At 42.9% G+C, this 13,427-nt stretch overlaps 1 protein-coding gene across 1 annotated transcript in view; it reads right to left on the bottom strand.

Moving 5' to 3' along the window:
- Positions 1-13,427, bottom strand: part of LOC108787580 (inter-alpha-trypsin inhibitor heavy chain H3-like) — a 43,156-nt gene that overhangs the window by 2,393 nt on the left and 27,336 nt on the right. The window contains exons 15-18 of the mRNA XM_018557174.1: positions 5,337-5,391; positions 3,113-3,120; positions 2,367-2,480; positions 1,938-2,142 (exon numbers count right to left, since the gene is read on the bottom strand). Coding sequence (XP_018412676.1) covers positions 1,938-2,142; positions 2,367-2,480; positions 3,113-3,120; positions 5,337-5,391 — 382 coding nt within the window. The remainder of the gene's footprint in view (positions 1-1,937; positions 2,143-2,366; positions 2,481-3,112; positions 3,121-5,336; positions 5,392-13,427) is intronic.

Here is a 13,427-nt window from a genome sequence, read left to right on the forward strand (position 1 = left end):
GGTGCCTCGGGTGCCCCCCCCCCCCCCCCCCCCTGGCGAAACACCCTCCCTATGTTGAGGGCATGTGGCCTGGTATGGTGCAGGAGGGGGGCGCACGCTCGTCCACCCCTTTCCTACCTTGCTGCAGTGAAAATTCGTTTGTAAATATCGTTTAACTTATCCGAAATTAACGAAAATTTCGTATTTGTCCAAATCTGGATCCCGAAATAAATTGATTTCCGGACCCAAATCCCGTAAAATGAAATAATGAGAAATACAAAAAGCTATTTTTTGCCGGCTTAAATGTCTAACTGACATAGGGTGAAATCTTATTGCCTGACATGAGCAACACAGAACAGCTATCATCTCTGGACAGTATGTTTGATAATAGTTCTATAATTTACTTTAGATTATAAACCTTCATTATACTGCATTAAAGCACGTACTGTATGTTACTCCCACTGACTAGACAAGGGCATGTTTTACTCCCACTGACTAGACAAGGGCATGTTTTACTCCCACTGACTAGACAAGGGCATGTTTTACTCCCACTGACTAGACAAGGGCATGTTTTACTCCCACTGACTAGACAAGGGCATGTTTTACTCCCACTGACTAGACAAGGGCATGTTTTACTCCCACTGACTAGACAAGGGCATGTTTTACTCCCACTGACTAGACAAGGGCATGTTTTACTCCCACTGACTAGACAAGGGCATGTTTTACTCCCACTGACTAGACAAGGGCATGTTTTACTCCCACTGACTAGACAAGGGCATGTTTTACTCCCACTGACTAGACAAGGGCATGTTTTACTCCCACTGACTAGACAAGGGCATGTTTTACTCCCACTGACTAGACAAGGACATGTTTTACTCCCACTGACTAGACAAGGGCATGTTTTACTCCCACTGACTAGACAAAGGCATGTTTTACTCCCACTGACTAGACAAGGGCATGTTTTATTCCGACACAGGGACAAAACTCCATGTCCATTAAACTGCATTTTTCTGTACACTGCCACTCATGAATGGTGTAAACATTAGTTCCTTTGTGCCCTGTTCATACTATACAGTGGTACCTTGGTTCACGAACTTAATTTGTTCCACGATTCTGGTCGCAAACCGAATCAAACTGTGATCAGACCGCAATCTTGACTAGAGGAAGCCACAACCACGTGTCAGAGCAGGGAAGATGGCTGCGGTTGTGTTCGTCACCCAATACGGAGTTCGCAAATGGAAGCAAAATTTTGCTGAACTTCCTGTTCGCAAACCGAATTGTTCGCGAACAGAAGCGTTGGTGAACCAAGGTACCACTGTACATGTGCGGTGGTGTGCAAACAAAATGCTGCTCAACTGACATGGTTGAGCAGCAAGCCCACACTTTTTTGAAACTAGGGATCCTCGTTTTGATATGTTGGCTTTGTGAGTTGATCCTCTACTGTAGTGTCTATAAAATGCTTTAGGATCTATTTATTAATGTTTCTAATCCAGCCCAACAAAATCTCAGCTGAATGCAGTATATTAAACCCCCTATTTTTACATTTAAGAAGGGTTTACAACACAGATGCTCTGCACTATGTTTGCTATGTCTGCGATGCTTGCGACAGTGGGATGCATGTCCTCAGAGACGCATGGTGGTCCATATTCAGAAGAACGTAGCAAGGGTGAGGAAAGAGAAATACAGTATACAATTAATTGACTTTGTATTTTTTTATTGAAGAATATTTGACAGTTTAGGAATGATTTTAAAGTGTTTGTCTAATTTTTTTTTTTGTTTTGGATGGAGCAGGGAAGGGTTCAGACCCCTGTCAAGTTTTTACTGCTATCTGGGCTCTGTTAAAAAGATTTAACCTCCATTCCTATCCTGCTGACATTTTACCATACAGGAAATGCCACTCTATCCAGAACTAGGAAAAGTGGTTGGCTTGACATACACAGTTGACGCCAGATACATACCCCTTTTGGTCTACTGTGACTGTGTCCAGCCATGAAAAGCTTGTCTGGTTGTCACCATCTATGACAGTGATTGCATCCGTGGACACTTCAATTCTCAGGTTTATCATCTTGTTTACAATGCCCAGTTTTCCAAAATAGGTTTCAGTCGATGTTACATTGTCATTTGATGTCTTATCACCGATGAGTTCTCCATTCACAGCAATGCCTTAAAAAGAGGACCTAATATCAGCACATATGTATGTCGGAAAACTGTTGATGTTGACATAGAGATCAGTATAGGCTTGTTTATAAGTAAAATTGCTTGTTAAGTATATGCAAATACTAAAAAGCCCTGGCCCGGCCACAGGTTCATTCTACATTATATTAACAATGACGCAGAGATTTAAAATATACAAAACAATGATCTTCAGTTATTGGCCTGTACAATACCTTGCTTTTGGTCAGTAATAAGATTTAGAAGTACGCCTGGTTCCTCTTGTATGTTAAAGCACAAAGCATCATTCTTGCGTGGGTCAGCAATGACAAAATGAGGGTCTGAGTCAACTGTAAATGAAGATTTAAAATACTTTTAGACCAGATTTTGGGAAAATGCACAGACCTGAAAAACTTTTTAAATAGATCCTATGTACATCAATATGTTTATTTGTTGGGTGCATTGTAAAAATGCTGTATTTTAAAGGAGAACTATGGGGTCAGTGCTTTTCCCCATAGTTCTCCAAAGGGTAACGGGAGGACACAAACTACCGTCCTCCCGTCACCCAAACCTCAGTATACCACGAGCTATAGATCGCGGTATACTGAGCCGCCGCAGCCGGGACGGATCCCGCCATTACTGTCTGGATTCACCCAGCTGCGTGAGTGACAGCTGGCTCTGCCTATCTAGAGGCAGAGCCAGCTGTACCCGCGCCCTCCCCCAAACGTTCCGCCAGTCAGTGCTGGAGGATCGGACAGGGGAGGGGGGGAATCCCTGCAGGGAGCAGTTAGTGAAAGTCACGGCTCTCTGCAGGACAGGATTGAGAAGTGAGCGAGCGACGGTATGTGTTCGCTCACTTCCCGTTCTATTGAGCCGACCTGTGACAGTTTCATTGTCACAGGTCGGCTAGAACTATGACAATGACTATGAACTATGTATTTTTCATATAAACCAATTTGTTCCTTGAGGCATTGCATGTCACTATAAACCCTGCCGTACCGTGAACCTGTTGTCCATACATGATGTAGGCAGTTATTTAGTAGGCAGACCAACATTTGTGAAAATACAGCCTACATTTCTTAGAGACTGTGACATAATTGCTTTCCAGTGGAGTAGTGGTTCTTAAAAGATAGAAAAACACATACCCCAGTTTCTTGCATGATAGCTTGGAATTATTTGTGCTGTAAATCAAAAATGAAAAGATGAATTTAGAATTACATTATACAACTTGGCAGTTTAGAAAAATGTAAAAACGACTTAAAGAAGAACTCTAGTAAAATCAAAAACTTACCATTGCAGTGGGGCTACCTCCTCACTGCAAGTATTAAGTGCTCGTTTTGTCTAGGGGGCTCAAATAAAGCAGTTTTATTCACCTGATCCACGGTCCTGCAACGGTTGGCACTCACCTTTCTCTCCCTGCATTCCAGGTATAGAATGTCCCTCAGCATCCTCACGTCTAATGCAAGTTAATGGACTTGTATAAGGTGTGATGACGTCTGCGCTTCTCAGACCACTGAAGCCCAGGGGAGAAGAGTCAGTGGGGACCAGTCTAGCCTCCCAGAGGGAGCTGTTAGGACTGAGGATCAGGTAAGTAAATCGGTTTTATTTGAGTCCCCTAGACAAAAAGAGCACTTAACCAATTGCAGTGCGAGAGTAGCCCCACTGCAAGGGTATATTTTTTATTTGTTTGCAGTTCTTCTTTGATCATAATTACTATGGAGACATGTCATGGCTGATGATGCCTTAACCCAGCAACCAGAATGACTTATTTTCTCATTAACAATATAATAGACAGCATGCATGCAAACATGTCTTAAGGTAGGCAAACACAACCTGTATTGTGCAAACTTTTGCTAACTGAGAAGGAAAGGCAAAGAGGAGATGTATAACTGCTCTTAGCAACATGAAATGGGAGATGCTAATTGGCTGCCATACAGTAACACAAAGGTCTTTTTTGCTGGTCTCTCCCAGAACTACATACTGCATTACCTTCCTTAGAAAGCAGCCACAGCCTGAGTAGAACGGCCTGTCCCCCAACTGCCATGCTGCAGAGAAGAACCTTTGCTCTCTGTAAGCAGTGATTTCTCTGCAGGGGTCCAATATGTCATCTGACGAGTCAGATCTATAGCTTTGCCATCAGCAAAGTTCATGTTCCCTGCTGATTATTTTTTTTTAGCTCTGACACAGGTGGGTCGTGTCAGACCTGGTTCCACACAGAGAGCAAAGATCCTTCTGTGCAGCATGCTGGCAGGACTTAGGCTTTTCTGCTCAGCATGTGGCTGCTTTCCAAATAAAACAAACTGTAAATCTTTGCATGCAAGACAAAAGAGAGACTCTTGTAAAATATAAACTGGTAGTGACAATTCTCTAAATTATAAAAAGTCTATTTATTTGAAAAACCTAAGAACCATGTATTCCAGATAAAATATATATGTACTTTTAGATATATATTTATTAGGGATGTCCCGATAGCACTTTTTCAAGACCAAGTACAAGTAGCTCCACTCCCCCATGTACTTGCCGATACCAATTACCGATACTTTTTCTTAAAGGGACCGGTGACATTTTAAAAAAAACAATGCAGACTAATGATTTTAGTGTAGTTGGAGAAGTTAACGGCCGTGAGAAAGGGACGCAGGCGCAGTGTGGGAATGTAAGGATCGGTGAGTGGCAACGCATGCGCGGAAGGGCCTTAAGTGAAGCTGACCGACTGGCAGTACCCGGATGCGACGTCAGAGGTGAGCGCGGTCGATGATTTATCAGTGTCGACAGAACAGGACCCCATCTGGGGCTCCTCCCACCGGACCAGCGCCGACTCGCCGTTGCTCTCCCAGTAAGTTAAAAAAACATTTTTAAAAAAAAATCATAGCGCAAGCTTTAGCGCTATGTATTGGGGCATTTTGACAAGTACAAGTACTTGTCAAAATGCCCTGTATCGGGCCCGATTCCGATGCTAGCATCGGTATCGGGACATCCCTAATATTTATGTATTTGTATATACTAGGGTTGCACCGATACCAGTTTTTTGGTATCGAGTACGAGTACCGATCTGATACCGGCATACGTGGGCCCGGATTATCAGGGAGCCAGGAGGCGGGTCATGATCCACCGCCCGGCTTCCTGATTATCTGAGAAGCCAGTGCTCTATCGAACGAACACTGGCTTCACTTCCCTCACGACACCGCGGAGCAGCATGGCTTCCTGACCAATCAGGAAGCTGGGCGGCTTCCTGATTGGCTAGGAAGCTGGCTTCACTTATTGCTAGGCAGCCTGGCTTCCTGACTATTCAGGAAGCCGGAGCGGCATGTCATGACCCGCCTCCCGGCTTCCGGATTGGTCAGGAAGCCAGGCTGCCTAGCAACAAGTTAAGCTGGCTTCCTAGCCAATCAGGTAGCCAGGAGGTGGGTCATAACCTCTCGCCTGGCTTCCTGATTGGCCGGAAAGCCGGCTCCATGCTCCCTTGGGGCACAGCCGGTCAGAGGGAGATCTCCCTCTGACCAGAAGTTCCGGTATAAGGAGTAAAAATTGGAGCATTTGGGTGGGTACCAGTACTAACCCTAATACTAGGATCAGCATTGGTGCATCCCTAATATATTCCATATCAGAATTAGTGCAGTTCTTATCATGTAATGTTTAAAATATGAATGGACAAAACATTAAAAATGACAGTGTTTTCTAGGAAATTCAACAAATATTGAACAATAAAGATATTTTAAAAAATACTTACCAGGAGCTGGTGGAGCATGGTAAACATTTTGAGCTATATAAAAAAAAAAAGATATGTTTTTTAAAGCCTGTCACTTGAAGATGGTAAACTGATCCAACATCAGTACCTGACCTCACAAATGCACTTCTGGAAGAATGGTCAAACATTCCCATAGACACACTCTGAAGTTGTTGTAGCTGCAAAGGGTGGGCCAACTCAATATTGAACCCTTCGGACTAAGACTGGGATGCCATTAAAGTATCTTTGGCTATATATAAAACAAAACTGAATAGAAAATGGGGCTTTCAGAGATGTGACATTTCTGAAAGCCCCATTTTCTTTTCAGTTTTTGTTTTATTGTATGCCAAAGATACATTTTGAGATAATAAGCACTACCACCGATGATACATGCCAATACAACAACTTCACCAAATAAGTAGATACAAAATTAAACATGCTCTCATTTCATCTTTTATATGTGTTTTCTTTCTACAAATGTAAATGTTTTCTTAGCTTTCCTGCAGGTTTAATTATATTTTTTTCTGTCTGCGTTCTGTCCCAGTAACCATGCAGCAATTGAGGGTAAAGCCCCCCAAACAGAAACAGAGTGCTATAAGAATTCACAGAGTTCCTTATGCTTCCCTTTCCTACTCTACTAAAAAATAACTTGATTGATGTCCTCACTGGAGAGTTTTCACTTCACTCTATATCAAATGCCACTGATCAGTTCCCAGAAGGATAGCAGGAAGAAGCCTGCTAAAGTTGAACTCCACCAACCCTTAAATCCTGCTAAGAAACAGCCATGGCATTTGTAAAGCAATCACCACCCCAAAGCTGGCCAGACTCTTTAGAGATAACACTGTTTTTTAGGAAATTGTAGAAAACATTCAACAAGTAGAAATTAAAATGACATACAGCCAGCTAATGGAATTGTGCAAAGATTTGAAACTGTAAAAAGAAAGATGTTTTAAATGGTCAAATGATGATAAAGAGGGAAGAGTTTAGACCCATGTACCAAAACTGCATGGGAATAGCCAAACTGTTGCACTTAAAACTACATGGAGGAATCTCTTTACCCAGAACTGTATAGTTGAGGCTTGCCCCTGTTCCCCAAACTAATGGGGAGGGAAGTCTTCGATACTCAGATTTATTAAAGGAGAACTATGAGGTGAGTGCTTTTCACTCACCTCATAGTTCTAGCCGACCTGTGACAATGAGACTGTCACAGGTCGGCTCAGTAGATCGGGAGGTGAGCGAACACATACCGGGTTCGCTCACCTCTCGATCCTGTCACGGCTCTCTGCCGTGACAGGGGAGGGGCTGGATTCCCCCCCTCCACGCTCCGATCCTCCAGCACTGACTGGCGGAATGGACGGGGGAGGGGGCGGGTACAGCTTGCTCTGCCTCTAGATAGGCAGAGCCAGCTGTTACTCACGCAGCTGGGCGGATCCCGGCACAATTGTCGGGATGCGCTTCAGCTGCGGCGTCTCAGTATACCGTGAGCTGTAGCTCGCGGTATACTGAGCCTAGGATGACGGGAGGACGCTAGTTTGTGTCCTCCCGTTACCCTAAGGAGAACTATGGGGAAAAGCCCTGACCCCATAGTTCTCCTTTAAATGAGGTTAGTCCTGTAAAAACAGATGGATGATGCTGGTTAATGCAGCACAATGGAGTTACAGGTCTATTCACAAAAGGGTGAAGAGTTTGGAGGAGGCAGGAGAAGTGAACAATCTAGGCCAAAATAGCCGATTTGAAAAAAATTATCCAATTCAGCTCACTTTCCAGTTCTGCTTTGTTTTCCTAGATCAGGGGTCAGCAACCTGCGGCTCCGGAGCCGCATGTGGCTCTTTCATCCCTCTGCTGCGGCTCCCTGTCCAGGGGCGGAACTACCGAAGGGGCCTCGCTGAGAAAGCGTTGGAATGCTTGACCTATTGGTGGTCACACATCCCACCGCCAAAAAACTTGGCGGGATTACATTGAAATGTGTGACCACGTCACCGGTCACACATTGTAACGCAGTCACAAACTTTGATAAAACACCACCATCAGGGGCGTACGTCCAGTACCCATGTGAGGGGTCTGGGCAGCCTGGGGGGCCTCTTACATGAGTATCAGCTGTACCAGGGGGCGGCATGGCAGCGGGGACAGGGGAGGGGGTGAAGGAGGCCAGGCCCCAGCAGCAGCAGGTAAGAGGAGTTGGGAGGAGGTACAGGGAAAGGGACCCCAGCGACCAGCCCACCTTAAGCCCTGCAGAGACCACATATAGAGTCTCAGATGGTCTGTGCAGGATCTATGGTGTGCTCTGCAGGGTCACTCTCAGGTGGGCTCTGCGGGGTCTCAGGTAAGCCCTGAGTCCAGTGCGTTACTAAAGGTTAAAAAAACGATATATGCAGTGTTATCTTCATTTTAAATGTCAAAAGGGTTTTGTGGCTCCCGGTATTTTCTTTTCTGTGGGAAACGGGTCCAAATGGCTCTTTGAGTGTTTAAGGTTGCTGACCCCTGGCCTAGATTGTTCACTTCTCCTGCCTTCTCCAAACTCTTCACCCTTTTGTGAATAGACCTTTTAGTCTTTGGTAACCAGGACTACATGCAGATTGCATGTCCCGGTTACCCCGAGGTGCATGGAATAGACAAATCTCTGGCTTTAAGGACCTGATTCGGTGACAACGCTCGGTATGAGAAGCTAAAATCCTTTCAGTGAGTGCTTTTCACTCACCTCATAGTTCTAGCCGACCTGTGACAATGAGACTGTCACAGGTCGGCTCAGTAGATCGGGAGGTGAGCGAACACATACCGGGTTCGCTCACCTCTCGGTAAAATACTTACCTGGAGCTGGTGGAGCATGGTAAACATTTTGAGCTATACAAAAAAAAAGATATATTTTTTTAAAGCTCGTCAGTTAAAACTGGTAAACCTTAGCACCCAAAATTACATGAAGGAGAGTAAACGATGGCAACCAGAACTGTCTGAAGGAGATTAAGCAGTGATCTTTGAGCTAATGGAGGAGGTTAGTCTTTAACCCCAATGTTATAAGAGGAGGTTAGTTCTATAAACCTTAATCTGCATGGAGGATACTTATTGAGGGCTGCATAGAAGGTAATGGAGCTCCTGGAGCTTTATGTTCACCAAGTGATACGGCCAGTAAGTCTGTTTTTTTTCCACTTCCTTTAACGCTCGGTATGAGAAGCTAAAATCCTTTCAGTGCACCTTGCTTTAAATGGGGGGTGCTCTTGTAAAATATAAACTGGTATGACAATTCTCTAAATTATAAAAAGTCCAGTTACTTGAAACACCTAAGTACCAGATATACTAGAAAAATATATATATGTTTTTATATACAGTATATTTATGTAGTTATATATACAGTATAAGAGTTATAGCAGTTCTTATCTTTTAATGTTAAAATATTAATAGATAAAACATAAGAAATATCTGTTTTCTAGGAAATTCTACAAATATTGAACAATAAAGGTACTAAAAAAAAATACTTACCTGGAGCTGGTGGAGCATGGTAAACATTTTGAGCTATAAAAAAAAAGATATATTTTTTAAAGCTGGTCAATTAAAACTTGTAAACCTTAGCACCCAAAATTACATGAAGGAGATTAAACGATGGCACCCAGAACTGTCTGAAGGAGGTTAAGCAGTGATCCCTGAGCTAATGGAGGAGGTTAGTCTTTAACCCCAATGTTATAAGAGGTGGTTAGTTTTATGAACCCAAATCTGCATGGAGAATACTTATTGAGGGATGCATAGACGCTAATGGAGCTCCTGGAGCTAATGGAGCTTATGTTCACCAGGTGATACGGCCAGTAAGTCTGTTATTTTTCCACTTACTTTAACAGAACAAGATTTCCAGCAAAAGTGACAGATAGAAGACATTGATTGAGACAAACCATTTATCAATGGCAGGAGTGCTTACAATGGTTAGCTTTTATTCACTTATGTAAATCCTTGTTTTGCTGTTGCTGTAACTGATTATAAAGTATTATATTATAAGCTGATTATGGAAGTCAGATTTAATGTGTTAGTCAACTCCATCTAAATCTACTAGTCCATCTAACACTTCCCTCCTCACAGGTTGGCAATGCTGGTGTCCAAGGGTGGCTCCACTGCTCCTGCATAGAGTGGAGCCACTATAAGACAGGAAGTGTGTTACTGGCTGAATCACCAGTAGTGATGAGCCGAACACCCCCCTGTTCGGTTCAAATTTGAACTTTCGAACATGGAAAAAGTTTGAATTCGAACTTGAACTCAGTGCAAGTCTATGGGGATAGAACTTTGAAAATCAATTGTCCCCATTTTGAAGACTTATTTGGAAGTTGATGGCCATAAAGTGTTGGATTCGGGTACTGCCCTGGGGGACATGAATCAATGAAAAAAATGACATTTAAAAAGAGAGAAAAAAAAAAAGCGTGCAGTTCCCCTTCCCAAACAATACCAGACCCTTTAAGTCTGGTATGAATGTTAGGAGGGACCCCATTTTTAAAAAAACCGGAAAGAAAAACCGGAAAAAAAGTCATACCAGGCCTTTAAGGTCTGGTAGGAATTTTGAGGTGAAATCACACCCCCAAAAATTGGGAAAAAAGAATGTGGGGTCCCCTAAAATTCCATACTAGACCCTTGATCGGAGCACAGGCCTGGCAGGCAGGAAAGGGGGGGGGGGGGGCGAGGGAGCAGCAAATGAAAAAAAAATTGGATCTACCGTCGTAATCCAGCATCAATCAGGATGTTCAGTGTTGTCCACGACGACGACTCGACGAAATAAAAAAAATAAATAGAAATAATAATTTTTAAAAACGATGACCGTTTGAGATAAACCCCCGCCGCAGAATGGCATTTTGACAGATTCCAGCGACATATAAACAATTGGGCGGAGCGAGCAGTGACAGCTAGCTCCGCCCAACTGTTTACAGTTATAACAGGTGAACCATGATTGGGCAAAGTCATCATGGCTTTGCCCAATCATGGCTCTTACAGAGTACTGGGCCCTTATTGGGCAAAGTCTTGCACCTGACCCTTGGTTCAGGGCTCACAAGGCACAGTGTTTTGCAGGGCGCTCAGCTGGTGAATAGCCTGCTGACAGTTCGTGTGTTCGCCGAACACGTGAACAGCCGATGTTCGAGTTGAACTCACATCGAGCCCATCTCTAATCCCCAGGTGAAAAGAAAGGGGAAAAAAGCCTAAAAAAAGAAAGCTAATGCAGCCACCACATTTAAGGACTGGTAAGCTACAACGTAATACATTTTTGTTTTTGGATTTAGATAGAGATTATTAGCTCAGTCCACGCTCAGTCCACGCCCACATTCCAATGTGCTGATTTGCTTTTCATTCCAATGCACTGTAAACAAGGCCTAATGTAAAAAAAAAAAAAGAAAAAAAAGTTTTTAAAATTAAAATAAAATAAAATAAAATCTAATAATGATAAAAAAATTTAAAAGTCCCCCGCCCCCGTGAGCACGCGCGTCGCCACGTAAACACGCGTCGGGTGCGCCTACGTATGAAAACGACGAACGCGCTACACATGTTGGGTATCACCGCGCACGCCGGAGTGAGAGCAATAATTCTAGGGCCAGTATTTTGGGGTATCTCTAAATTGATGACCTATGGGGGCTTTTAAAGCATCTTCTTTGGCCTTTTTGGGGTACTGCAGTCTTTCGCCGTTTCACGGACGCACGCAATTTGTAACCTGGGCATGTTGGGTATTGTTTTACTCGTTGTAACCTCATCTTTTATATTTCATTAACAAATGGGAATCTTGTTGTGTTTTGGGGCATTTAATTACATTTTTCACTAAATATTGGGGTTTAATAAGGAGTTGCGCTAATATTGCGCAACATAAAAATTTGCAACTACCACCATTTTATTCTATAGGGTCTTGGCATTCAGAAAATATATAATGTTTGGGGGTTTTAAGTCATTTTCAGGCCTAAAATGTGGAATATAACATGGGTGCAAAAAATTTAAAAAAAGACCTCAGTCATGAAGGGGTTAAAGTTAAACAAAAAAGAAGTGTTCATTGTAGGACACTTACCTTGTCCTTGTAAGTTGAGGATGTTGAAAGTTTTAGAAAGTAAGAAAAATAAACAAATTAGACAAATATAAACAAATATAATATACTATAATAATTGCTACAAAGTTAACTATATGAAATAAACTGAACTGTACAAAAATAACTGCCATAACATGTTTAATTTTGTTGTATTGCAGTAAAATATCTGAAGTGTAAATCCAGGCAAATTGTTCTTAGTTTTGGATAAGGGTCTTTGCAGGAGAAAGTTTCCCTAACTTCCTGTCCTGACAACCAGTGGAACTGCAATGGGAACATAGCAGTAACTGACAGACACTCTAACCCTTCCCCACGCTATTAAAGTGACACCAAACTTAGGAATTACATCTTAAAAATGCATTTAAGTACCTTAACTATAAACAAAAATGTAGCTTGTTTGTGCATCACTCACCTGTAGATCCTCCAATCATCTCTGAATTGGTGCTGACACTGTTCTTCCTTCTGGAGGGTAGCTACATTTGTTCCCATGTTCCTGTGTGTTGTAAACTAGCCGCCGCTCAAGATCGTTACCATGATGGACTACAATCTCATACTAATTGTATTTAAAATTATGGTCTATCAAGGGAGCGAGCTTGGAGCAGTGGCTACTTTACAACACACATAAGGACCATGGGGTACAAAAGTGGCCACCCTCTAGAACGAAGGACAGTGTCATCATGAATTCAGAGATGATTTGAGGATCTACAGCTGAGTGATGCACAAATAAGATACAGTATTTTAATAGTTAAGGTACTTGAATTTATTTTAAAGATTTAACTCCTGAGTTTAGTGTCACTTTAAAATAGAACTATAGCATTCTATTAAAAATATGTGCTGCAGTGCTTGTTTATAAATGCATCAGCACTTACAGTTTACCCTTAGCCCCCGTGCAGAGTCCCATAAATACATGTTGATCCTGCCAGTGAAGTCCACCTAATGCTGCTTTCTATTATTGTATGGCAACAATGCTGCACTGCTCCTGAATTGAGAGCAGAGTTGCCACTCTTATGCAGGCTATGCCTGCTTGCATTACAATGGTATGCAAAAATGGTGTAGAGCAGTGGTGGCGGACCTTGGCACTCCAGCTGTGCCAAAACTACAAATCCCAACATGCATCTGCCTCTGGGAGTTATGTCTGTAGCTGTCAGAGCCTTGCAATGCCTCATGGGACTTGTAGTTCCAAAACAGCTGGAGTGCCAAGGTTCGCCACCACTGGTGTAGAGGATGTAGCTCTCCGCATTGTAACTGCTGAATCCCACATCTATAGCTTTCTAATCAGCACCTGACCACACCTAGCACTGCCTGTGCTGCTGGAACCCTCCTACTGTGAGCTGCAGTGTCTGGGAGGGGAAGCATGTAAGACACAAATAACGGTTGGATTTGGCTCAGTCAGGGAAGGTACTTTATGTGCATACCATTGTAGCTTGATTTGGTGTTTGATTAGACTATCATACAGAAGCTTTCAGTTCTACTATAAAGTGCTTCATTGCTGTACTGAGAGATGTCCTGCTTCGGTGACCACTGTTATTAAGAAAGAAAGGA

This window comes from Nanorana parkeri, unplaced genomic scaffold, assembly GCF_000935625.1.
Source record: "Nanorana parkeri isolate BGI_ZX_2015 unplaced genomic scaffold, ASM93562v1 scaffold270, whole genome shotgun sequence".
In the NCBI taxonomy this organism is placed as follows: Eukaryota; Metazoa; Chordata; class Amphibia; order Anura; family Dicroglossidae; genus Nanorana; species Nanorana parkeri.